This window comes from Rana temporaria, chromosome 11 (assembly GCF_905171775.1).
Source record: "Rana temporaria chromosome 11, aRanTem1.1, whole genome shotgun sequence".
NCBI classification, from domain to species: Eukaryota; Metazoa; Chordata; class Amphibia; order Anura; family Ranidae; genus Rana; species Rana temporaria.
This window is the reverse complement of record NC_053499.1, coordinates 163031900-163059329: the sequence shown is the minus strand read 5'-3', so window position 1 is coordinate 163059329 and position 27430 is coordinate 163031900. Positions and strand designations below refer to the sequence as shown.

At 49.7% G+C, this 27430-nt stretch overlaps 2 protein-coding genes across 3 annotated transcripts in view; one reads left to right on the top strand and one right to left on the bottom strand.

Annotated features, from left to right (window-relative positions):
* Positions 1 to 6049, top strand: part of VPS9D1 (VPS9 domain containing 1) — a 40496-nt gene extending 34447 nt beyond the window's left edge. For both annotated transcript variants that reach the window (XM_040329637.1, XM_040329638.1), the window contains exons 14-15: positions 1015 to 1119; positions 5795 to 6049. In XM_040329637.1, coding sequence (XP_040185571.1) covers positions 1015 to 1119; positions 5795 to 5894 — 205 coding nt within the window. In that variant the 3' untranslated portion in view covers positions 5895 to 6049. The remainder of the gene's footprint in view (positions 1 to 1014; positions 1120 to 5794) is intronic.
* Positions 6050 to 15238: 9189 nt separating this feature from the next.
* On the bottom strand, positions 15239 to 25810 carry LOC120917981. The gene is made up of 6 exons (XM_040329636.1): positions 25617 to 25810; positions 20409 to 20516; positions 19386 to 19525; positions 18168 to 18264; positions 17824 to 17948; positions 15239 to 15485 (listed from the first exon to the last, which is right to left on the bottom strand). Exons 1-6 carry the CDS (start codon positions 25699 to 25701, stop codon positions 15309 to 15311), a joined length of 732 nt encoding a protein of 243 aa, XP_040185570.1. The 5' UTR covers positions 25702 to 25810; the 3' UTR covers positions 15239 to 15308.
* Positions 25811 to 27430: the final 1620 nt, after the last annotated feature.

Genomic DNA, 27430 nt, shown 5'->3' with positions numbered 1-27430 from the left:
AGAAATGTCGCGACCCCAGAACTCGGACACAAAGGGATTCCTAAGTGCACCTCCCGCCATGGGACAGAAAATCCCCCTGAGCAGCAGTCCTCGCTACAACTGTCTGATAACACAAAGCCTCGTAGTCTGGAGGGACCCCCCCCCCCCCCCCAGAAAGAGTTTTTTACTTTTGTGGGGTCTTTGTGTCTTTGTGTCTCCGGCAGAAACTGATGTGTGGGAATGTTTGCTGCTGGTGACTCCCCATAAACCTGTTGCAGCTGAGTTGTCCTAAACCAGGAAAATAAAAAAGCTTCCATCCCCCAATGTGACACCGATAAAGCTGATCTACTTTAACCACTTGCCACCTGGAAGATTTTACCCCCTTCATGACTAGGCCATTTAGGGCACAAAATGCACCATTTGAAAAAATAAAAGATGAGGTCGCAGAGTAAGCAGATCCCGAACGCGTCGAGCTTTAACCACTTCCTGACCGCCCACCATGTACTGCGGCTGGTAAAGGCAAAGTGATGTTACCCGTACATCGTTGCCTACGTCTGGGTTTAGGGCGCACATCACCCGCTGTGGGAGTCTGTCAGAAAGTCCTGGCCAATTATTTACAGCCACAACCTGCTGATCAGCTGTGACCAATCGCAGCTCAGAGCTCTGTGTTGACAATCAACACAGCGCTCTGTACAGAGCGAATGACCTCTCTGTTTTTCATCCCTGGCAGGGATAAGAAACAAAGAGATCTATTCGTAAAATCAGCGCACATTGTTAGGTACGCGTTTAACCCCTTGTTCACCCCTCTATATGTTAAAGGGGTTGAAAACCTTCGTGTTTTTTCACCTTAATGCATCCTATCACCCCGAGGGGGAGGGGTTTATTCCCCGCGATGTACAGAGATCACCCAGAGGGGGAGGGGTTTTCTTTTTCTCTATAAAAGTGGAGTTACTTTTTTAGAGTTAATAAAGATTCTTTGTAAGTTGATTGTCTCCGATTGGCTGCTCACCGCGTTTTCTCTTTGACCTTTTCCAGCGGCGCGGATGACCTGTTGCCCATCTTGGCCTTTGTGATCCTGAGAAGCGGCATGTCCCACTTGGTGTCGGAGTGCGCCGCGCTGGAGGAGTTCATCTACGAGGGGTGAGTACACTTCCCCCGCGCCGCCCGCCTCCCCCGCCCCGCCATCTACTTTAATATGACAGGTTATGTGAGTGTCACGGATTCCGCCCCGCCGATAATTAATAAACGCCGAGCGCTCTGGCCTTGTAATGTCACTCGCTTTTATCTGCCCGGCTGACACGTCGCTGTTGTGACAGTTTTATTGTCTGCCGAGATTTCCCTGAGCGCAATGTGCCGCCGACTGGCGTCTCCCTCCATTCCGTCCGGCCACTTAACTTCCGCGCCCCCCCCTCCCCCCACCTTCCCACCACATCTGCTGTCTGGTCTCCCTAGTTCTATTTGCTGGGAACTTTATATATATATATACATACAGTACTGCCTTTACTAATGAGGGTAAAATTCTCTGAAGTTACCCGCAGAGACAGAGCCTTGAAAAAGTATTCATACCCCTCTATATACAGTGCCATCAAAAAGTATTCATACCCCTTGAAATTCCCCACATGTTCTCACGTTACAGCCAAAAATGTAAATGTATTTTATTGGGATTTTATGTGAGAGACCAACACATATTAGTCAGATTCACATAGAATTGCCCTGACGCAGCGTATCAGTGATGCGCTACGCCGCCGTATCTTACCTGGCGGAATTTCGAATCCACAGCGAAATCCCGCCGTAAGTTACGGCGGCGTAGTGTTTTTCTGGCGGCGTATTTGAAATTGGGTGGGTTGGGGGCGTGGTTCATTTAAATGAAGCGCGTCCCCACGCCAATTGAAATGCGCTTGCTTCGTTTTGAAATTTCCCGCCGTGCTTTGCGCGAAATGACGTTGCACTGATGTCCTTTTTTGAACTTCGACGTGAGTTACGTCCTTTCCTATTCACGGACGACTTGCGCAAAAAATAAATAAATTAAAATTCGACGCGGGAACGACGGCCATACTTAACATGGCAAGTCTATCTATACGCCGCAAAATAGCAGCTTTAACTATACGCCGGAAAAAGACGACTACAGACGACGTAAGAGAATGTGACGGCCGCGCGTACGTTCGTGGATCGATGGAAAAAGCTAATTAGCATACCCGACGCGGAAAACGACGCGAACTCCACCCAGCGGGCGCCGAAGTATTGCAGCTACGATCCGAAGGCGTACGCCTGTCGGATCGAAGCCAGAAGCCGTCGTATCTTGGTTTGAGGATTCAAACTAAAGATGCGACGCGGGTAATTTGAAAGTACGCCGGCGTATCAGTAGATACTCCGGCGTACTCGCTCTGAGAATCTGTCTCAAAGTGTCACATAATTGTGAAGTGGAAGGAAAACGATACAAATAAATCTGTGAAAAGTGTGGGGGGAGGGGCATTTGTATAGCGCCCCCCGGAGTCAATACTTTGTAGAACCCCCTTTCTCTACAAGTCTTTTTGGGGGGGTCTCTACCAGCTTTGCACCTCTAGAGAGGGACATTTCTGCCCATTCTTCTTCTTTGTAAAAATCTTTTATTTTACTATTACAGTAAATCCTCGGATTGGGAGGATAATTTGTCCCGGAAACATGCTTGTAATCCAAAGCACTTGTATATCAAAGTGAATTTCCTCATAAGAAATAATGGAAACTCAAATGATTCGTTCCACAACCATTTAATTCCTTCAGTTTTAGGCCCCTTTCACACGAGGGGCGGATCAGTAATGATCCCCCCCGTGAACCTCCGCTTGCTCAACGGGGATCACTCCGTTGATCCCCGCTGAGCCGGCGGATGACAGGGCGTCCCCACACACTGTGCAGGGACCGCCCTGTCTTTTCTCCGCTCTCCCCTATGGGGGATCGGATGAACACGGACTGTCTGTCCCTGCTCACCCGATCCGATACGCCAGACGGATGGAAAAGTAGGTTTTTCCTCCGTCACACATTGGCGGATCGGAGCGGGTAGGATGTCAGCGGGCATGTCACCACTGACATCCGCGGCTCCCTAGAGGAGCACGGAGCGCACGGTCAGGTCTGCCTAAAAAACTGGCAGGTGGACCTGGAAGGGCTGCCCGTGTGAAAGAGCCCTTATAGTCCATATAAAAAGATTACAGCGATGTGATTGGTTGTGTGACCATAAAATGTCCACCAATGGAAGCCTCCACAAGAGGATTAGAAGGAAAAATCCAGCAGGAGCTCCAGAGTATAAAAGGCTGCTTTCACATTTGGCGATGGAGCCGCAGTGACGGTATAGCCGCGCTATTTGTAGTGCCACTATACCGTCGTATTTACCGCGATATTCGGGCGCTAGCGGTGAGGTTTTAACCCCCGCTAGCGGCGTTGCGGGCGGTATTACCGCGTTTTCCCATTGATTTCAATGGGAAGGCGCGGTATAGGAGCGGTAAACACACCACTCCTTTACCGCTCCAAAGATGTGGCTAGCAGGACTTTTGGAGAGGTCCTGCTACCGCACCGCTTCAGTGTGAAAGCCTTCGGGATTTCACATTGAAGCCTGCAGGCAGGGGCGGACTGACAACTCATGGGGCCCCCGGGCAATAGGAGATCCTGGGGCCCCCTGTCCCCGACCATGTGTTCCCACCCGTACTCAAGCCACACCCACACAAATCATATTGTACTGCCCACACTACATGCGTTCGTCACAGAATTTCTCTACACTATGTTCAAAATAAAATGGTAATTATAGAATATAAAGAAAAATAAACTTATATTAAAGAAAGTGCAACAACGATACATTTCCAAAATGAAAGTGATTGTAAAGGCTCTCTTTTTAAAAAAAAAAATAACAAACATGTCATACTTACCTCCACTGTTCAGTTCGTTTTGCACAGAATGGCCCTGAACCTGGTCTTCTGGGGTCCCCGCGTGGTTCTCACGGCTCCTCCCCCAATCAGATAACCCCCTAGGAGAAGCGCTCTCCCAGGGGTTACCTTGAGGGACATTCTTCCCACTGACCCCCAATGCAAGGAACATTCTTTCTGGTGACCACCAATGCAAGGAAAATTCTTTCTGGTGACCACCAATGTAAGGAACATTATTCGCACAGACCACCAATGCAAGGAACAATTTTTTCTGGTGACCACCAATGCAAGGAACATTCTTTCTGCTGACCACCAATGTAAGAAACATTCTTTCTGCTGACCACCTATGTAAGAAACATTATTTCTGGTGACCACCAATGTAAGAAACATTATTTCTGGTGACCACCAATGTAGGGAACATTATTCGCACAGACCACCAATGCAAGGAACAATTTTTTCTGGTGACCACCAATGTAAGGAACATTCTTTCTGGGGACCACCAATGTAGGGAACATTATTCGCACAGACCACCAATGCAAGGAATATTCTTTCTGGTGACCACCAATGCAAGGAACATTCTTTCTGCTGACCACCAATGTAAGGAACATTCTTTCTGCTGACCACCAATGTAAGGAACATTCTTTCTGCTGACCACCAATGTAAGGAACATTCTTTCCGGGGACCACCAATGTAGGGAACATTCTTTCTGCTGACCACCAATGTAAGGAACATTCTTCTCACTGATGGTTCTTTTTGTCGAAGTGTACAGATATATCAGTGTTGTATACAAGGAAAAGCTCTCAATATACAGATATCAGTGTCAGGGAAAACACTCAGTGTATAGATGTCAGTTATACACCAAGTGCTATTCCTTATGTGTTACACTGACATCTATACACTGATTGTTTTCCCTGACACTGATATCTGTATATTGAGAGCTATTCCTTGTATACAACACTGATATATCTGTACACTTGGACACTCAGTGTACAGATATCCGTGTGTCAGGGAATAGCTCCTGGTAGATGGGCACTGGGGAAGAAGGAACACTTAGCCTGGCTGATGATCACAGACACTAACCTGCTGCTGCAGACAACAAGGCAGGTCAGGTGACTGTCTCCGACATGATGACTGCACTGTGTCTTCCCTCTCCAGCCTCCAGCTCTCTCACTGGCTTTCCCCCGCGGCATGGATGTATACTGTGGCCCCGCCCCTCTGCTGAATTCCCTAGGGGTATAGGTGGCCAGAGCGCCTGTCATTGCAATAATCCTCATGGCTCCATGATCGCTCTGTAATCCTGGCCAGCACCTAGTCCTCTCATACAGCCTCATCATCTGCAGGCAGGGATGACATCACTCACTACCTCTGCGGTGCACAAACTTTCCTAATCTTACATAATAAACTGTGGGCACATCCAGGGGCAGACTGAGCCAGCCCGGGCCCTCCCACCACCGGGGCCCTCGGGAACTGCCCGAATGACCGAATGGTCAGTCCGCCCCTGCCTGCAGGGCATGATTTTTTCATGCGGGAAAGCAGCGCTATTTTTAGTGCTGTACCACTTAAAAAACGCCTTAATGTGAAAGGGGTCTTAAAGAGAAGAGAGGTGCCTAAGTGTAGCAATAAGTTGCTAAAAGTTGTCCCTTCATTACATGTAACCATATTGCTACACTTGGAGGCTCCTCTCTTCTTTTTTATACTCGGTTGGGACATGACGCTACTCTTATATCAAGACATCGCTTGTATATCAAGACATCGCTTGTATATCAAGGCAAAATTTATAAAAACAAATAGCTTGTCTTGCAGAACGCTCTCAAACCAAGTTACTCTCAATCCAAGGTTGTACTATATACTCTCCAGCTCTTATTTTTCTGTTGGACTTGATGGCGTCTTGTTTAGAAGTGTGACTTTGCGTTTCTCTTCCTCAGGTATCTGATCGGAGAAGAGGGATATTGTCTGACCTCCCTGCAGAGTGCGCTGGTTTATCTGGAGACCCTTCCCATCCCCCCATCACCGCCTGCTATCTGAGGGGCCAATACGCTGCTTTTATGTTTATAAGGCGTCCCGAGGGCGGGGCCAAACCTTATATTGCACCTTATTTATAATGTAAATATCGCCAACTGCAAACACTGGTCAATCTTCTCCCCACTAATGTGAACACTATGGGGGGGGGGGGGGGTGTAGATCTGATCAACTGACCCCGCAGTCCTCCAATCACCTTCACTTTGGACATTTGTAACAACCTTTTCCTGCGTCCCGGAGGGTCACATTGCATTGATGAGGAGCCGCTGGTTCTGGACTCGCTATAGGATGAGGGACATTGTAGGCAACTAGTTCCAGAGCACTTTAGGAACTCAGTGTGCTAGTTACAACATGGTGGGTAATGGAGGAAGGTATGGGGGGGTCATATTATAGGGATCGTGCTCGGATCATAGTCCCAACCCACCTGAGCGATCCCGCCAGGAAGACGGCGCGACACACCGCCAATCATAGGCAGTGAGGCATTTACCAGCCCGCAGCTGAACATACACGCTGCCTATGATTGGAGGTGTGCAGTGCCGGCTTCCTGGCGGGATCGATCCGAAACACGCCTGAGCCCATCCCTATAATATTATTAGGGGTGCTGCTGAATTATGTTAGATGGGAGGAATAATATTCCTTCTAGCTGTCCCTATTTTTTTTAATGGCGGACACTTTTAACGCTATTTTGGGACCATTCACATTTATACAGCGATCAGTGCTATAAAAATGCATTGATTACTGTGTAAATGACGCTGGCAGTGAAGGGGTTAACCACTAGGGGGCTAGGAAGGGGTTACGTGTGTCCTATGGAGTGATTATAACTGTAGGGGGGGCGGGGCTTACTGTGACACGACAGCGATCACTGCTCCCTATTACATGGATCAGTGTCTTTGTCACAGGGCAGAACAGGGAGATTCTTGTTTACATAGGCATCCCCCCGTTCTGCCTCTCCGTGACACACAATCGTGGGACACCGGTGGACACGGAGTCCGGAGGGGGCGCCACAGGCACAATTACGGTGCTCACGGCAGGGGAGCGTGCTCGCCGCTAGCGGCGGTAAATTTAAAGGGACGTATATTTACGTTGATTTGCCTGTGCCATTCTGCCGACGTAAATGTACAGGAGCCGGTCCTTAAGTGGTTAATAAGCTTTAACATGGTAAGGTTATTTTTAAAAGTAATTTTCAATATTTTCTTATAATCTGCTGATATAAAAATAGCTCAAAATATGCGCAAAAAAAGGCGATGCCCTCGCTCGACTTTGAGGTGCGACCTGACAAAGCTGCGACCACTAAATCCCAGACAATCATTGTATCCGCATGCGGTGCGCTATGCATGGAACTGTTACACGGCGGAGGCCCCAGGCATACCTGTTGCTCAGTTTTATACCCCCTGACAGTATACCCCCCCCCTCCCCCGATATTCATGAAAGATGCCTATTGGTGTCTAGGAGGAGGAGGAGCTTCGAAGGCAATGTAAAGGAGAACTCCAGCCAAACACATTGGGGCAGATTCAGATAGAGATACGCCGTCGTATCTCTGAGTTCTGTCGGTCGTATCTCTGAGTTCCGTCGGTCGTATCTCTGAGTTCCGTCGGTCGTATCTATGCGACTGATTCAGAAAATCAGGTTCCGCATAGATATCCCTAAGATCCGACAGGTGTAAGTAACTTACACCGTCGGATCTTGGGCTGCAATTCCAGGCCGGCCGCTAGGTGGCGTTTCGTTTTTTTTACGCGACGAATATGCAAATGAGGATTTCCGCCGATTCAGAAACGAACGACCGCCCGGCGCATTTTTTTTTACGTCGTTTGCGTTCGGCTTTTTCCGGCGTATAGTTATCCCTGCTATGTGAGGGGTATCCTATGTTAAGTATGGCCGTCGTTCCCGCGCCGAGTTTTGAAATTCGGTGTCCGACGGTCAGGCGTCCACATGTAGATTTTATTGTATGCACTGGGCGGGGCTGAAGACCTTCTATTGTTACTGGTCGATGCTTTCTCTAAATCTGAATTTTTAATGTGAATTATCCTGTGGAAATGCTGGTGAGATTATTAAAGGAAACCTGTCATTGGCACTTCCTCTCCTGAAAATGCTAGTTGCCTGGCTGTGCTGGTGACCCTCTGACTTTGACCTAAACCAGAATAGTCTGACTTTACTATGACTTTCTGATTCGGATGTATTGAAGTGAAAATGTTCCGCGTAAGGGCCAGACAGCCGGTATTTTCAGGAGGAGGTCGGCTATCAGACTACTTATCGTGACCGCTTGAGTTTTTATATAAATGCCAATTGCTGGACCCCGACAGAGAGACGGGGGGAGCCTCTCAGGGTGGCCATAGAAAGGGGAATGCAGGGCTGTTGTATCCCCGGGCCCTACATGGGAGCGCTTCTCCCTCTGTGTGTTGTACCCATCTGATCTCCTCCCCCCCCCATCTGATCTCCCCCATCTGATCTCCTCCCCCCCCATCTGATCTCCCCCATCTGATCTCCTCCCCCCCCATCTGATCTCCCCCATCTGATCTCCTCCCCCCCCCATCTGATCTTCCCCCCCCATCTGATCTTCTCTCCCCCCCCCCCATCTGATCTTCTCCTCCCCCACCCCCATCTGATCTCCCCCCCCATCTGATCTTCCCCCCCCATCTGATCTTCTCTCCCCCCCCCATCTGATCTTCTCCTCCCCCACCCACATCTGATCTCCCCCCCCCATCTGATCTTCTCCCCCCCCATCTGATCTTCTCCCCCCCCCATCTGATCTTCTCCCCCCCCCCTCATCTGATCTTCTCCTCCCCCACCCACATCTGATCTCCCCCCCCCCCCCATCTGATCTTCTCCCCCCCATCTGATCTTCTCCCCCCCCCATCTGATCTTCTCCCCCCCCCCTCATCTGATCTTCTCCTCCCCCACCCACATCTGATCTCCCCCCCCCATCTGATCTTCTCCCCCCCCATCTGATCTTCTCCCCCCCTCATCTGATCTTCTCCTCCCCCCCCCCACATCTGATCTCCCCCCCATCTGATCTTCTCCTCCCCCCCCCCACATCTGATCTCCCCCCCCCCATCTGATCTCCCCCCCCCCCATCTGATCTCCTCCCCCCCCCCCATCTGATCTTCCCCCCCCCCATCTGATCTTCTCTCCCCCCCCCATCTGATCTTCTCCCCCCCCCCCATCTGATCTTCTCCCCCCCCCATCTGATCTTCCCCCCCCCCCATCTGATCTTCTCCCCCCCCCCCCATCTGATCTTCTCTCCCCCCCCCATCTGATCTCCTCCCCCCCCCATCTGATCTCCCCCCCCCCATCTGATCTTCTCTCCCCCCCCCCCCCATCTGATCTTCTCTCCCCCCCCCATCTGATCTTCTCTCCCCCCCCCCCATCTGATCTTCTCTCCCCCCCATCTGATCTTCTCCCCCCCCCATCTGATCTCCCCCCCCCATCTGATCTTCTCCCCCCCCCATCTGATCTTCTCCCCCCCCTCATCTGATCTTCTCCTCCCCCCCCCACATCTGATCTCCCCCCCCCCATCTGATCTTCTCCCCCCCCCCCCATCTGATCTTCTCCCCCCCCATCTGATCTTCTCCCCCCCCCTCATCTGATCTTCTCCTCCCCCCCCCCCACATCTGATCTCCCCCCCCCATCTGATCTTCTCCCCCCCCCCCCCTCTGATCTTCCCCCCCCCCCTCATCTGATCTTCTCCCCCCCACATCTGATCTTCTCCCCCCCCCCATCTGATCTTCTCCTCCCTTCCTCCCCCCATCTGATCTTCTCCTCCTCCCCCCCCATCAGATCTCCCCCCCCCCCCCATCTGATCTTCCCCTCTATAGTGTGTACTTGTCTCAGTCCAGAGCACTAAGTGTCATTTCTGTCTGCTGCCTCCTTCCTCTATCTGCATGAGTCACTTCTGACAAGTTTTCCTGACACCAAGAGATAAATGGTGACAGTGGAGAGAGCTCCAGCACACAGCCTGTGATTGACAGCCTCAGCTCTGTTGCTGTGAGAAGAGGGAGGGGGGTTGTCATTGCAGCCAATGCTGGATTCTGCTGTATCACGCCCTGTATGGCCGCCCTTACAAGGCTCAGCATGCCGGGGGGAGACGCTTGGGGCAGCACAGACTACATGAGAGGAGAGATGAAGGTTTAAGCAGCCTGTGGCTCTCTAGTTCTGGTGGAACTACAAGGCTCAGCATGCCGGGGGGAGACGCTTGGGGCAGCACAGACTACATGAGAGGAGAGATGAAGGAATAAGCAGCCTGTGGCTCTCTAGTTCTGGTGGAACTACAAGGCTCAGCATGCCGGGGGGAGACGCTTGGGGCAGCACAGACTACATGACAGGAGAGATGAAGGTTTATTATTTTTGTGATTAAGTTATTTTCAATAAAGAATTTGATAAAATCGTTTTGGCGTGTTTTTGTGAAGCGTTGGGAAGGACGATGGAAAACGCGTTCTTCATGGCGGGAAAACCGCCAACTATTCAGAACACGAATATTATAAACGGAACGCCGTCTATTGTGAAATCTCGGGGGACATCTTGAAACATTTAAAAATGTATTTATATTTTCTGAGATTCCCTAAAAATGAGCGGCGTCTTTATTATTCGCCATTTTTGGAACAATCGCATTTTACAGAAAAGACGAACGTCTGGCCAATGACGTCTCCTGAAGAACTAGAAACAAAAAGACGCAATTCCTAGGCCCGTGTCACCCGGGGGGCTTTGGCTTCTATAAGGCCGCTTTCACACTGGGGCGGCGGGTGCAGTAGCGGTAAAGCGCTTTTTGGACGCTAGTGGGGTGCTTTTATCCCTCGCTATCAGCCGAATAAAGGGTTTAAAGTCCTCTGCTAGGACTGGGATAAGAATCAAAGGGGGGGATCCTCTACTGGGATAGGGATCACAGGGGGGAAGGAGAGGCCTGGGATAGGGATCACAGGGGGGGGGTGTCCTCTGCTAGGACTGGGATAGGGATCACAGGGGGGGATCCTCTGCTAGGACTGGGATAGGGATCACAGGGGGGGATCCTCTGCTAGGACTGGGATAGGGATCACAGGGGGGGTTCTCTGCTAGGATTGGGATAGGGATCACAGGGGGGGATCCTCTGCTAGGACTGGGCTAGGGATCACAGGGGGGAAGGAGAGGACTGGCATAGGGATCACAGGGGGATCCTCTGCTAGGACTGGGATAGGGATCACAGGGGGATCCTCTGCTAGGACTGGGATAGGGATCACAGGGGGGAAGGAGAGGACTGGGATAGGGATCACAGGGGGGGGGGTGTCCTCTGCTAGGACTGGGATAGGGATCACAGGGGGGGATCCTCTGCTAGGACTGGGATAGGGATCACAGGGGGGGATCCTCTGCTAGGACTGGGATAGGGATCACAGGGGGGGTCCTCTGCTAGGATTGGGATAGGGATCACAGGGGGGGATCCTCTGCTAGGACTGGGATAGGGATCACAGGGGGGAAGGAGAGGACTGGCATAGGGATCACAGGGGGGATCCTCTGCTAGGACTGGGTTAGGGATCCTCTGCTAGGACTGGGATAGGGATCACAGGGAAAATGGGTCACAGAAGTGCAGAACGGCCTGCACTTTGATCCACAGAAGTACAGCGAATCGAGCCGCAGTTTGAAAAATAGAATTTCTGTCCTAGAATGATCGGCTGTAGAAAAGAATACAACAAAATTAAAAAATATGATTTGTTTTTTGGGGTAAAACCCTAAAATGTAATTCTCAAAGGTCAGCTCTCCCATCCACATTCCACACGACACACAACCTTGTTTTTTATTTTGTATTCTTTATTTTACACAGAAATAGTTCCAGCAAGAGAAGAGGGAGGGAAGGAGGTCCAGTCTGGGATCTCAGAGGTTATAATGTAGAGGGATCGATCGGCTATGTGAGAAATGTGCGTTTATAATGAGAGGCGTCCAATTTACTGGCTTTGGTTCCTTAGTAGGATCTCCTCGTTATCACAGTAGAGGGGCCACTAATTCCTAAAGATCTACAGACCTCGGGGATCATCGGGCACCCCAACCAGGCCACACATGGGTCCAATTCCAAACGATTTGTTGATTGACAATGTGTGCGTTTTGTAATCCGATGGCGCCACCATTGATTTAGAACAATTCGACCGACAAAGCCTTTAATTTCACCTCCTGTTACGGAAAAGTAAATTTATTGTCCCGGGAATCTTCTTTTCTTTCCAGGTCACCGCTCATGCGCCATTCTTTTCATTATATTTCTCGCACCATTCTCCCATTGTTGATTAGAAATTCGTAAATTTTTCTGAAAATTTCCAACACGCCCGATCACTCAAATTTGATGGCCAAATGATGATAATCGGCGGTTGCTGCGGCCCCACCACTGGTCGGAGATCACACGATTATTCAAAGAAACAAATCGTTCAGAATTGGACACGTGTATGGGTCGCGGCCTTACTCTCCTCTCTCTGATGTCAGATATGAGGCTTGGTTCACATCGCTGCGATCCGACTTTTGAGACAGCCCCCCCCCAAGTCACATGACATGTCCAATTCAATGTTTTCTTATGAGGTCTCAACTGATCCTACACAAGTCACTCGTCTTCAGAAAAGGTTTCTGTACTATTTGGTCAGACTTGGGTACGATTCCAGCCTTTGTACAGACAGACTCCTAAATCGCATCCTAGTTGGAAAGGAAGTTGCAGGGAAAAGTCGCTGTCGCAGCAGTGTGAACCGATTCCTAAGGGGGTTGAATTACTAAACCTGTTGTGGTGTGCAAAATCTGATGCGGCTGTGCATGGTAGCCAATCGGCTTCCATTTTTTTTGTTTTGATTAACCACCTCCCGCCCGTGCTATAGCTGAATGATGCTACAGTGTGGGTCAATAGACGTCCTCCCGTGCACGGGGCGCGCTCTGTCATCACCAAGTGATCACGATGAGACCCGGCTGATCACAGATTGGAAGTAGGGGCTGATCCCGGCTCCTTACCACGTGATCAGCTTTCAGCCAATGACAGCTAATCACGTGATGTAAACAGAAGATTGGTAATCATTTTTATTCCCCCCTCATGGTGACAGCATGTTGGGAAGATAAACGCTGATCACTGGCTTCTGTCAGAGGGAGATCGGTCCCCTCACACACAGAGCCGCAGGGCTTCTTCATCTGTGCCCACCAGTGCCACCTATCAATGCCCACCAGTGCTGCCAATCAATGCCCACCAGTGCTGCCAATCAATGCCCACCAGTGCCTCATCATCAGTGCCACCTACCAATGCCCATCAGTGCTGCCAATCAATGCCCACCAGTGCCTCATCATCAGTGCCACCTACCAATGCCCACCAGTGCCACCGATCAGTGCCCATCAGTGAAGGAGAAAAATTTACGGTTTTCAACATTTTATAACAAACTATGAAACTGTAGGTAATTAGTGGTAGAAAAAAATGATTCTAGGTTTTCTATTCATTTTCTACCCCACAGGGGTGTTAGTGCTTAATTGCACTATGTGGGTGTCTTTATGTGGGGGTCTGGGTTTTTTATGGGCCCTATTGTGGCCCCTTGGCCTTTGTTGCTCCGCCATATTTTCCAGCCAAACGACACATGTCAAATTTTATGTGAAATATTATGCATATGTATTTAAAGGACTTTGATAAATAATTTCTGTTTCACTCCTTCAGAGCCACTCACTGAGCTGGTCATGTCACAAATCCCCTGATGAAGCCAAAGGTTTGGCGAAACTAGTCGGGAAGACCTGACCATTGGCCTGTACTGTGATGTTTGCTCCCACGTTCTTATTGTACTGCTTATATGTTTGGACCGACTTTTTTATCTCTTTGTAATTAATAAATCTTTTTTATTTTTATATATTTATTATGTTTTGGGTTCTATCTGCTGGCACCATAATAATCCCATACTCCTCTATTTCTTTTTCAAACTATGAAATTGTTTTTTGTTTTTGTCGAGATTTTCAGTCTTTTTCATTTTTTTTTTGTGCAAAAAATAATACAAACCCTGCAGTGATTAAATACCACCAAAAGAAAGCTCTGTTTGCGTGATAAAAAATATAACAATTTCATATGGATACAGTGTTACACAACTGAGTAATTGTCATTTAAAATGTGAGAGCGCTGAAAGCTGAAAATTGGCCTGGGCAGGAAAGGGGGGGTGCCCGGTAGACAAGTGGTTAAAGCGGGGGTTCACCCTAAAAAAAAAAAAAAATTCTTGGTCTACCATCCATTCCAGCATACTAGCGTCAGCTACAGTATGCCTTTATTTATTAGGCGTTCCTATGAAGAGGGGAACATGATTGACGGCCGGCTATGGCGCGTCACGCGTTCCGAAAATAGCTGAAATAGGACTCGGATCTATACAGCGCCTGCGCAGTCAGCTCCTAGTCTGTGCGCAGGCGCCGTATAGCGCCGTGAAGAGCCGAGTCCTACTCCGGCTATTTTTCGGAAGGCGTGACGCGCCATAGCCGGCCGTCAATCATGTTCCCCTCTTCATAGGAATGCCTATTCCCCGCGGGAGTCTGAAACTAAAGTGACGGATTAAACAGTAAGTACAGCTCAAAAAAAAAAAAAAGGCATACTGTTGCTGACGCTAGTATGCTGGTTTAGATGGTACATTGTTGGTTTTTAGGGTGAACCTCCGCTTTAAAGATTTATTGAAGAAGCTGATTAGTTGCCATACACCGCTGCACCAGATTTTGCACTCTCCAGTTTTAGTAAATCCACCCCAAAGGCTCTAATACACTTCTTGTCTAAGAGAAAACAGACCCTTGGCATGTTGCTGCACCCCATTAAAAAAATTGTAAGTTGTAGGATGGCAAATGCATATGCCCCAGACCTTGAACGCAAGTCAGGTGACTCACTTCCATCAGCTTGGGTGCCAAGGCATAGCGGTGCCATTGCCAGGGTCAGCGACAATAGAGCGGGTCAACATCGCCTCTTCCTTTCAGGAGCGAACACAACTGTCAATCTTTAGTAAAATGTGGACAACCCCTTTAAGACAAGGCATGCATAGAAGTTGCTGGTGGGTCAACAACAATACTTTAGGGGTTCTCCTCCCCGTCCCCAAACTTGTACAAAGTTCAGTCAGTCCTCCTGTCTCCTTCAACAGAATGTTCCGAATGTCGTCTTTCATAGTCCCCTTGTGTAGGTTTTCTCCATCCACTGCGCGGTGGTGATGGACAATGTGACGCTCTTGGTATCTCGCAATATACTTCCTTTTCTTGGGATATTTCGGTACTGTGGTTGGTCAGTGATGCTGAACGCTGGTGGTCTGAAGCAGGTGGAGGGTGGTGGGCTGGTGGGACTTGTTTGGGGCTCTGAATTGGCCCTCTGTGATCTGGGCAGGATGTGAAGTGATGAGATTTATAGACAATGTAGCAGTGGATGGAGGGGGGGGGGGGGGGGGGTCACGGTACGCCAGGAATTAGAATCAGGTGGTAGGAGGAAAAGTGTCCCGGTGCTCAGAGCTTCCCCTCTAAGATAAGAGTCTTGAGGTCGGTGGTGGAATTGGCGCACAACACAGTATGCGACACTCGTCTCTTCTCCACCAACGAGGCAACTGCCTCCCCCACCTCCAGGTGGCTCACGTAGCCGGGGCCGAGGCGTTCCGGAAGGGCCACTCCCATGTTGATCTTGACCTTCAAAAAAAATAAAATATTCACAACCTCCGACAGAAGAATAATCTACCTTAACGAAGGCCACACAGAACAATGCCAAAGTGGCCGGGACCTAGGGTGGCCACCTCATCCCTTTAAACAGGAACACATATGAATTACTCAGGTTCTGTGGCTGATTACAGTGGTTATTCAACTCATTTAGTGCTTTATCTGCATTCAATTAGCCTCAGAACCCGTGTAATTCATATGTGTTCTGGTTCAAAGAGATGAGGTGGCAAACCTACCGGTATTCTCCTCTGGCCACCAACGTAAGGAGAGTGTGCTTTCCTCTGGCCACCAATGTAAGGAGAGCGTGCTTTCCTCTGGCCACCAATGTAAGGAGAGCGTGCTTTCCTCTGGCCACCAATGTAAGGAGAGCGTGCTTTCCTCTGGCCACCAATGTAAGGAGAGCGTGCTTTCCTCTGGCCACCAATGTAAGGAGAGCGTGCTTTCCACTGACCACCAACGTAAGGAGAGCGTGCTTTCCTCAGTCCACCAATGTAAGGAGAGCGTGCTTTCCTCTGGCCACCAATGTAAGGAGAGCATGCTTTCCTCTGGCCACCAATGTAAGGAGAGCGTGCTTTCCACTGACCACCAATGTAAGGAGAGCATGCTTTCCTCTGGCCACCAATGTAAGGAGAGCATGCTTTCCTCTGGCCACCAATGTAAGGAGAGCGTGCTTTCCTCTGGCCACCAATGTAAGGAGAGCATGCTTTCCTCTGGCCACCAATGTAAGGAGAGCATGCTTTCCTCTGGCCACCAATGTAAGGAGAGCATGCTTTCCTCTGGCCACCAATGTAAGGAGAGCATGCTTTCCTCTGGCCACCAATGTAAGGAGAGCGTGCTTTCCTCTGGCCACCAATGTAAGGAGAGCGTGATTTCCTCAGTCCACCAATGTAAGGAGAGCATGCTTTCCTCTGGCCACCAATGTAAGGAGAGCATGCTTTCCTCTGGCCACCAATGTAAGGAGAGCGTGCTTTCCTCTGGCCACCAATGTAAGGAGAGCATGCTTTCCTCTGGCCACCAATGTAAGGAGAGCATGCTTTCCTCAGTCCACCAATGTAAGGAGAGCATTCTTTCTTCTGGCCACCAATGTAAGGAGAGCATGCTTTGCTCTGGCCACCAATGTAAGGGGAGCATGCTTTCCTCTGGCCAACAATGTAAGGAGAGCATGCTTTCCTCTGGCCACCAATGTAAGGAGAGCGTGCTTTCCTCAGTCCACCAATGTAAGGAGAGCATGCTTTCCTCAGTCCACCAATGTAAGGAGAGCGTGCTTTCCTCTGGCCACCAATGTAAGGAGAGCGTGCTTTCCACTGACCACCAATGTAAGGAGAGCGTGCTTTCCACTGACCACCAATGTAAGGAGAGCGTGCTTTCCTCAGTCCACCAATGTAAGGAGAGCATGCTTTCCTCTGGCCACCAATGTAAGGAGAGCGTGCTTTCCTCTGGCCACCAATGTAAGGAGAGCGTGCTTTCCTCAGTCCACCAATGTAAGGAGAGCATTCTTTCTTCTGGCCACCAATGTAAGGAGAGCGTGCTTTCCTCAGTCCACCAATGTAAGGAGAGCATGCTTTCCACTGACCACCAATGTAAGGAGAGCATGCTTTCCTCTGGCCACCAATGTAAGGAGAGCGTGCTTTCCTCTGGCCACCAATGTAAGGGGAGCGTGCTTTCCTCTGGCCACCAACGTAAGGAGAGCGTGCTTTCCTCTGGCCACCAATGTAAGGAGAGCGTGCTTTCCTCTGGCCACCAATGTAAGGAGAGCGTGCTTTCCTCTGGCCACCAATGTAGGGAGAGCGTGCTTTCCTCTGACCACCAATGTAAGGGGGGCATTCTTTCCTCTGGCCACCAATGTAAGGGGGGCATTCTTTCCTCTGGCCACCAATGTAAGAGGGGCATTCTTTCCTCTGGCCACCAATGTAAGGGGGGGCATTCTTTCCTCTGGCCACCAATGTAAGGGGGGGCATTCTTTCCTCTGGCCACCAATGAAAGGGGGGGCATTCTTTCCTCTGGCCACCAATGCAAGGGGGGGCATTCTTTCCTCTGGCCACCAATGTAAGGGGAGCATGATTTCCTCTGGCCACCAATGTAAGGAAAGCATGCTTTCCTCTGGCCACCAATGTAAGGAGAGCATGCTTTCCTCTGGCCACCAATGTAAGGAGGGCGTGCTTTCCTCTGGCAACCAATGAGGTCTCTGCCAGGCGGTTTAGCATTTGGTTGGCTGTGGGCAGGGGCGTTAAAACCACAGCTCTGCCACCTTTTTTTTACCACCATCCCTGCTGCACAAGTGAAAAAGCCTTTTTTACAATGCGTTACAAACCTCATTTAGTTTGCATGGAATATCCGGATACTCCTCCCGCACCACCTGGGAAAAAGCCAGAGCCCCCGCCGCTCCTAAAGTGAGGAACCCGGTACCGGGCATCAACAGGCGCTCGCCAGCGCCACCTGTGGTGGAGAAAACACAAAGTGTAAAGCCTGGGCAATGACCAATGCTGTGCACAATACAGAGATCTGATGGGGAAATCTGGAAGCTGCCTTTTTCAAGGCACTGTATGCCCCATTAGCTTGGACCTTGTGACTGACCTCTTAGCATTACTCCCAACTGTCCCCCAATTGGAGGGACTGTTGATTCTAGAACCCCCCCCCCCCCACAGGGGACCCTACCTGTGATGAATGTGTAGGTTCCATTGGGATCGTCCTTCACCAATGGGAAGAAGGCCTTCCAGGAGGTGAATGTGCTGAGGAGGAGAATGTCCATCACCTACAGAGAAGGAGAAAGGGGAGAGACATGAGCACTAGACGGGTTCCTGCCCCTGAAATGTGGGCAATACAACTCATCCGGGGCAAAGTGACAGGTTCTCTTCTTAGGAGACCCTCCCCTCCTCCCATTGATATCGTCACATCCATGTAGCACCCTCCCCTCCTCCCATTGATACCGTCACATCCATGTAGCACCCTCCCCTCCTCCCATTGATACCTTCACATCCATGTAGCACCCTCCCCTCCTCCCATTGATACCTTCACATCCATGTAGCACCCTCCCCTCCTCCCATTGATACCGTCACATCCATGTAGCACCCTCCCCTCCTCCCATTGATACCGTCACATCCATGTAGCACCCTCCCCTCCTCCCATTGATACCGTCACATCCATGTAGCACCCTCCCCTCCTCCCATTGATACCGTCACATCCATGTAGCACCCTCCCCTCCTCCCACTGATACCGTCACATCCATGTAGCACCCTCCCCTCCTCCCATTGATACCGTCACATCCATGTAGCACCCTCCCCTCCTCCCACTGATACAGTCACATCCATGTAGCACCCTCCCCTCCTCCCACTGATACCGTCACATCCATGTAGCAGCTCCACGTTTGGGTCCTGCGAACCCCCGAGTGGAATCGCAGGCAGAATTGTGCAATTCCAGAATCACAGCAAAAAGTTCAACATTCTTGCGGTGCCTTGATTTCTTACTGGCACCCCAAACGCTGTGCGATTTTGGTGCAATTGTCGTTTTACAAAATGCACAAAAATCGCGGCAAAACACGCAATGACAAATGTTCCTGGCGCAGTGCCAACATTTAGTACATGAGCTTCTTTGGTGCATTTTTGGAGCGGAAGGAGGCCCATTGAAAATGAAGGGTGGCGCTACAAAATGCAGAGGGGGAGTGTCGCTCAGGTGTGAACGGGGCCCCCGAGTCATTTTTCGTGACCTTCTATTGGACAATTAAGACAATCAAGTAGCTTTCATCTACCAGCTACCCCATGGAATGTATTGGGTTGTTGGAGGGAAATGAACTCGACTTTGTAACAAAATTCATTTCATTCTATTTCTCATCAGAGCAAGAAAAATAAAATGTAGCATCATAGAAGACATTCGTACCTTCTGCAGCTCCTGAAGTGACTGTGTGTGGGGCGGACCGCCCTGCCACCAGCTGAACCCCAGCGATGAGACCACATCGGTCACCTTCCCAACGCGACTGGCGAGAGCGTCTGCCGCCTCCTGCGCCCCCTCCTCAGAACCTGCACACAACACAAAGGGTCAGACACCGCCACAGGGCTCTGCTACTCCACCATACAGCCACTCTGCTACTCCACCACACAGCCACATGGGGGCTCTGCTACTCCACCATACAGCCACATGGGGGCTCTACTACTCCACCACACAGCCACATGGGGGCTCTGCTACTCCACCATACAGCCACATGGGGGCTCTACTACTCCACCACACAGCCACTCTGCTACTTCACCACACAGCCACATGGGGGCTCTGCTACTCCACCACGCAGCCACATGGGGCTCTGCTACTCCACCACACAGCCACTCTGCTACTCCACCACACAGCCACATGGGGGCTCTACTACTCCACCACACAGTCACATGGGGGCTCTGCTACTCCACCACACAGTCACTCTGCTACTTCACTACACAGCCACATGGGGGCTCTGCTACTCCACCACACAGTTACTCTGCTACTTCACTACACAGCCACATGGGGGCTCTGCTACTCCACCACGCAGCCACTCTGCTACTCCACCACGCAGCCACTCTGCTACTCCACCACGCAGCCACTCTGCTACTCCACCACGCAGCCACTCTGCTACTCCACCACGCAGCCACATGGGGGCTCTGCTACTCCACCACACAGCCACTCTGGGCTCTGCTACTGTTGAGTTATTTTGAGGGGACGGCCAATTTACACTGTTATACAAGCTGTACACTCACTACACAACATTGGCAAAGTGTCATTTCTTCAATGTTGTCACATGAAAAGAGACAAGAAAAGATTTACACAAATGTCACTGAGGGGTGTACTTACTTTTGTCAGATACTGTACACATACATATTATATATGCACAGACACACAGCATAATACATGAAGTGGGATTCCCCTTCTCCCTCTTACCCACGTCTCCGACCATGGTGTGCAGGTGTTCTCTGTACTGTACGGGTACAAAATTCCTCAGCTTCTCCAGACGGGAATTTTCTCTGGAAATCACAGCGACCTGGAACCCTGCGACACAAAAATTCCCACAATCCCATTTACTGGATGCGTGTTCCTGCAACTCCTTCCTCTGGACTTTCATCCACAACTGTCCATCTAGAGCAGCCGCTCCCTCCAGAGCCTGCTGTGGGGGTTCCATGAACAGTGGCAGGGTGACCTCCCATAATGGCGCCTGCGGAGTTCCGGGGGCCAATGTCACTTAGCAGAGCCAGCTGCATGACACCAACGATCCTTTCACCTGTCTAAGAATGGAATTCTGACCACCGCTGGGAAAAGGGGAATTCTTCCCACTGACCCCCAAGGAATTAGCAGGAGTTCCCCGAGATCTGGAACTTATTTTGAGGACACAAGTCCATCCTCTGTGTGTGATTCTATGCAGGGCTCAAGTCCTGCGGGAACGCGTGGGAACGGAGTTCCTGCACTTTTTTCACAGCAGGAACGCAGTTCCCTTTGCAGGACTAGAGCACCCGAGCCGCCCGAGCCAATCCTTCACTAAGCGGCGATGCCCAGCTCGAGTCACTGTCAGGGGCAAACGAACCTTAGTAATCCTTTATGTTACTGGCCGCTTCCTGTATATGGATTCATCAGGTAGTGTGCGGGTATTCCGTCACTTTCTCGATGCCGCAATGTCTCCTGGGAACAATGACAGAAGCTCCCAGGAGATATTGCGGTTTAGTAATTTAGCATATGAGCTTATAATTTTTTTTTTGTTGGTGGGGGAGTGGATCTTGGGTGGGAGTTCCCACACTTTTTTCCCCAGGACTTGACCCCTGATTCTATGTCAGTATTACATTGTATATATCTCTGTATGTTGTGGTCATTCAGGTGATTATCTAATAGTTTCTTGAAACCATCTATGCCCCTCCCCCCGCTGAGACCACCGCCTGTGGAAGGGAATTCCACATCCTTTCCGCTCTTACAGTAAAGAACCCTCTAAGCAGCTTAAGGTTAAACCTCTTTTCTTCTAATTTTAATGTCTTATTAAACTCCCTTCCGCTGAAAACTTTTCTCCCTATTGTGGGGTCACCAGTCCGGTATTTGTGAAATCCTCTCCCCTCCCCCATCTCTTCTCCAGAGAGAATAAGTTCAGAGGTCACAACCTTTCCTCATCACTAATATCCTCCCAATTAATTCCATTTGTATGTGTTTAGCAAATCCCCCCCCCCCTCTGCCTTCTAATGAACGTCAGTCTGTGTCCCTCACCCTTCCACAACTGTCTATCTAGATCTGTCCCCTTCAACTGTTTCCATTTCTATTCATTGCACCCTCAGGTAGAATTCCATGTCCACCCATGAGGACTTCATCCAACTGCCATTTTCTCCTCAGTGTATATAAATGAATACCATTTGTGTGCATCAAGACATCCCCCCCGCCTTCCTCTGGACTCCGATCACTCGGCGTCCCTCTTCTTTCCTCAAATGTCCATCTAGATCCGTTGTTCCCAAATTATTGCACCCTTTGTATGCCTGAGAATCTCAAGAATAATTTTATTTCATGAAGACGTCACCCGCCTGCCTTTCTCTTGATTTATGTCAATTAAACCCATTTTTGTGCGTAAAGACATCTCCTCCCACCTCTGGACTCCGATCACTCGGTGTCCCTTCCTGAACTGTCCATCCAGATCAGTCCCATGTAACTGTTTCCATTGCAATTTAATGGGAATCCCAATAAAAGCCCTGCTCAACAACATTTCTATTTCTGTTGATGAAGACGTCACCCTCCTGCCCCTCTCTCCATCTATGTAAAGATAATGACATTTTTGTGCATCAAGATATCTCTTACCTGCCTTCTCAGATCACTCGGTGTCCCTTCTCCTTCCTCAACTGTCCATTTAGATCTCTTCCCTGTCTGTCTAGACACCTTTCAATTGCAATTTATTGCACTCAATCTAATTCTATGTCTGCTGAAGACAACCCCCACCTGCCGCTCACTGGACTTATTGCAATTAATAACATTTTTATGCATCAAGACATCCACCCCCCCCCCCCACTTACCTTCCTCTGGACTCCGATCACTCTCTGGGGGGAGATTTACTAAAACTGGAGCACTCAGAATCTGGTGCAGCTCTGCATGGGAGCCAATCAGCTTCTATCTTCAGCTTCTTCAATTAAGCTTTGGCAATAATACCTGGAAGCTGATTGGTTGGTATGCAGAAGTGAGCCTGATCCCCCCCAACTTTGATAAATAAACCCCTCTGTGTCCTTCTTTCCTCAACTGTCCGTCTAGATCTGTCCTTTATACACATTTGTTTTTTTTTGTTTCATATGCAGTTTAGTGCAGCTTGCAAATTCTTCTAAATTATAAATATAAGCAGTCTGACTTGGAGCGGATTTTACGCTTCGACTGTGCTAACAAACCCGCCTCTGTGTTATATGCTCATCTCCTCCGGGTCTCTTCACCTGAGTTGTCCAAGCTCCGTCAGCAATGGAGCCAGGATGTTCCGGAGTTAGACTCTGAGGACTGGGTGGATATATGGGACTTCCCGTTTAAAATACTGGTCTCCCTGAGGGATCGCCTCATTCAATACAAGATCGTCCACAGAGCATACCTCACTCCCGCCCGGGTGCACCGGATGAGGTCTTCCCTCTCCCCGGAGTGCTGGCGTTGTGACCATGCTCAAGGGGACTACATCCATATCTTCTGGTCCTGCCCGGTCATAACAGCCTTTTGGTCACAAATCGTTCTAGAGGTGAATGAATTGCTAAGCATCTCTATTGTTCCATCCCCACAAATATGCCTGCTGGGACTGGTGGAGGACCTGGTGCCCAGGGTGGCTGAGAGAACCCTATTGGGTCTCTTGCTGTTCTATGCCAGGAAGTCCATCGTCCTGTGCTGGAAACGTAGGGCCCCTCCCTCATTGGGTCTATGGAAAACACTGGTTAATAATGTGATCCCGTTATACAGAGATACCTATGCACACAGAGGTTGTCCGAAAAAACATGACAGAGTCTGGTCTAAATGGTTGGCTGAGCCCTCCACTGCGGCAGCAGATTAGGTGACTCCTATGCTTTCTGGTAGCGATGCTTGAGGCCTTGCTGAGCCGTCCCCTGGTGGCATAACGACTGAGGTGAGCCTGTCCACTAGCATCCTGCCCCTGGAGCATGAGCTGGACCGCCTTATTGATGTTGGTTTATTGGGGTGGTCACTAATTCGCTAACATGCCTTGGATCTGTACTGCTACCTTTTGACCCCTGCGCGGGTCCTTGTTGGGTTCTACGCCTGCTGTTGGCGGTGCTGTTGTACGTTTTGTATGTCTATGTGCTGTTGCATATAAAATAAAAAAGATTTTCAAAAAAAAAAATTATAAATATAATTTTATTTATGTGCACTAAACCCCCCTCCCCCCCACCCCACCCCAAACCAGCCACCCACCTTCCTTCCTTCCTCTGGACTCACATCACTCTCTGTCCCTAGTCCTTACACAATTGTCCCCCTACATATGTATGTATCCCTTTTAGTTGTGTCCATTAAACTTTATTTCATTCTGTAAATTCTTGTGAATATTAAATACAATTCCATGTATATGCCCTAAGACCCCCCCAGCCCCCCTCCCTTCTGCCTTACATTATTCTCCGTCCCTTGTCCTTACACTACCGTCCCTCTACATATGTATGTGTGCCTTTTATATCCATTGCATTTTATTGCACCTTGTCGATACTTAAAAATAATTCTTAAAAATAATTATCTTTATGTGCACCAAGACCCCCCCCCCCCCCCAAACCACCCACCTTCCTTCCTCGGGACTCACATCACTATCTGTCCCTGGTCCTTACACAATTGTCCCTCCACATATTTAGGGGTCTCTTTAGTTGGGGACATTGAACTTTTTTGCACCTTGTAAATTCTGGTAAATCTTAAATATAATTCCATGGATGTGCACCAAGAACCCCCCCCCCCCCCCCTTCCTCTGGACTTACATCACATCTGTCCCTGGTCCTTACACGACTGTCCCCCTACATAAGTTGGTGTCCCTTTTAGCTGCCTCCATTGCACTTCATTGCATCCTATGAATTCCTGCAAATCCCACTTCCACAGATTAGTATTAAGGAAAAGTTCTAAAGTTTGCCTAAAGCAATCAATGAGCTGTAGATCTCCACTTCTCATTCTACCCCCCAGATGTATGAGGCTATAGGGAGCACAGCTGTACTATCATTTGTGCTGGTGTTTTAGGTGTATATAGGTGTATGTAGAGGTCTGCAGGTGGATGTAGAGGTCTGTAGGTGAATGTAGAGGTCTGTAGGTAGATGTAGAGGTCTGTAGGTGTATGTAGGTGTCTGTAGAGGTCTGTAGGTGTCTGTAGGTGGATGTAGAGGTCTGTAGGTGTCTGTAGAAGTCTGTAGGTGGATGTAGAGGTCTGTAGGTGTCTGTGGAGGTCTGTAGAGGTCTGTAGAAGTCTGTAGGTGGATGTAGGTGTATGTAGGTGTCTGTAGAGGTCTGTAGGTGTATGTAGGTGGATGTAGGTGTCTGTAGGTGGATGTAGAGGTCTGTAGGTGTCTGTAGAAGTCTGTAGGTGTCTGTAGGTGGATGTAGAGGTCTGTAGGTGTCTGTGGAGGTCTGTAGAAGTCTGTAGAGGTCTGTATGTGTCTGTAGAGGTCTGTAGGTGTATGTAGAGGTCTGTAGGTGTATGTAGGTGTCTGTAGAAGTCTGTAGAGGTCTGTAGAGGTCTGTAGAGGTCTGTAGGTGTCTGTAGAGGTCTGTAGGTGTCTGTAGGTGTCTGTAGAGGTCTGTAGAAGTCTGTAGAGGTCTGTAGAGGTCTGTAGAGGTCTGTAGGTGTCTGTAGGTGTCTGTAGGTGTATGAAATTATATATTTTTGTATACAAGTTGTTTGTGGGATAAAGGAAAGAAGGGCAAGGATGGGTAAGGAAGGGCAAGGATGGGTAAGGAAGGGCAAGGATGGGTAAGGAAGGGCAAGGAAGGGCAAGGATGGGTAAGGAAGGGTAACGGCGTCTTTGTAACCTCGGCTCTACACCTCCCACCTCTTCCCATCACCAAGTTGGGATTGGATCATAACATAACATACAGACAAGGCTCAGGGGTCACCCCTGCTGACCATTCTCAGATTAGCGCCATCACCTGAACAGAACAAATAACCCGATTCCCAATTATTACCTTTTTCCAGGAGACACTTCACTATTCCGGATCCAACAGTGCCGGCTCCTCCCAGAACCAGAACCAGCCTGTGTGCGGTGGACATGGTGACCGGGCAGGACGTCCGCTGAAGACAAACTAGGAGAGACTCAGAGGGGACAAAGCAATCAGTTTGAGGATTTCAGATCCAATATTAATAGCAAGCTGCTTATGGTCCCTCCCCGAAATCCCTCATACCTCCCCAACGCCCCCCCCCCCCCAAAAACTAGCGAAATCCCACCCTCCCATCCATCCTCCTCTTAACTCTGTAGATGTCCCTTGCCAATGTAATGATTTCAGCCATTCCTAAATACTTAGGTGTGGTGAAGGACTAATTGAAAGCTCATTGGGTCAGAGTCTTTACAGTCCTGATACATTAAGCAGGACAGACATCTGGATTTGGATTGTTAAGCAAAATGTTTATATCACAAGAAGGGGACATATAGAGCATTGAAGGGTGGGCTGTGCAGAATTCCTGCCGGCACTGAACAGGTAATAAATATTTTATTGATCACCCCATAGGAAGCAACAAGGCAAAGAAATAGTACCCCCTGCTTTTGTTGTCAATGTGCGCCCTCTGCTGGCTGATCTTCAGTGCAACACTTCATTATCGTTGTCACTAATTCCTCAGATCCCTGGTGCCTCTGTGGCCCTTTGGGACTTCTTGTGCAGCCCCTTTGGCACTTCTTGTATGACCTCTTTTGCAATTATTCTGCGGCCCCTTTGGCCCTTATTCTGGGGTAATTATTGAGCAGCCCCTTTAACCCTTATTCTGGGGTAATTATTGAGCAGCCCCTTTGGCACTTATTCTGCGGCCCCTTTGGCCCTTATTCTGGGGTAATTATTGAGCGGCCCCTTTGGCACTCATTGTGCAGCCCCTTTGGCCCTTATCTTCTGGCCCCTATTGTGCGGCCCCCTTGGCCCTTATTCTGCGGTAATTATTAAGCGGCCCCTTTGGCACTTATTGTGTGCCCCCTTTGGCACTTATTGTGTGGTCCCTTTGGCACTTATTATGTGGCCCCAATTGTGCGGTCCCTTTGGCCCTTATCTTCTGGCCCCTTTGGCACTTATTGTGCGGCCCCCTTGGCCCTTATTCTGCGGTAATTATTGAGCAGCCCCTTTGGCCCTTATTCTGGGGTAATTATTGAGCGGCCCGTTTGGCACTTAATCTGCAGCCCCTTTGGCCCTTATCCTCTGGGCCCTTATTCTGGGGTAATTATTGAGCGGCCCCTTTGGCACTCATTGTGCAGCCCCTTTGGCCCTTATCCTCTGGCCCCTATTGTGCGGCCCCCTTGGCCCTTATTCTGCGGTAATTATTAAGCAGCCCCTTTGGCACTTATTGTGTGGTCCCTTTGGTCCTTATCCTCTGGCCCCTTTGGCACTTATTGTGTGGCCCCAATTGTGCGGTCCCTTTGGCCCTTATCTTCTGGCCCCTTTGGCACTTATTGTGCGCCCCCCTTGGCCCTTATTCTGCGGTAATTATTGTGCAGCCCCCTTGGCCCTTATTCTGCGGTAAACATTGAGTGGCCCCTTTGGCCCTTATTGTGCGGCCCCATAAAAGGTTTATGTGCTGAGCATTTCACAAACTGGGCTGCCAAAGGACCAGAAGTAGCAGAGCAGGGACCAGAGACTCCCGGCTTGAGAGAGAGAGACTTCTAAAGCGCAACACATGCGAACTGAATCGCCTCTGGGCGCTTGGCCACTGCCATGAAGATGGACTGTGCAGAGAAGGTAGGAGCCGCCAACGCTGGTCTGCAGGAGAAGTGGATGGTGCTGGCGCTCGAACGTCACCAGGT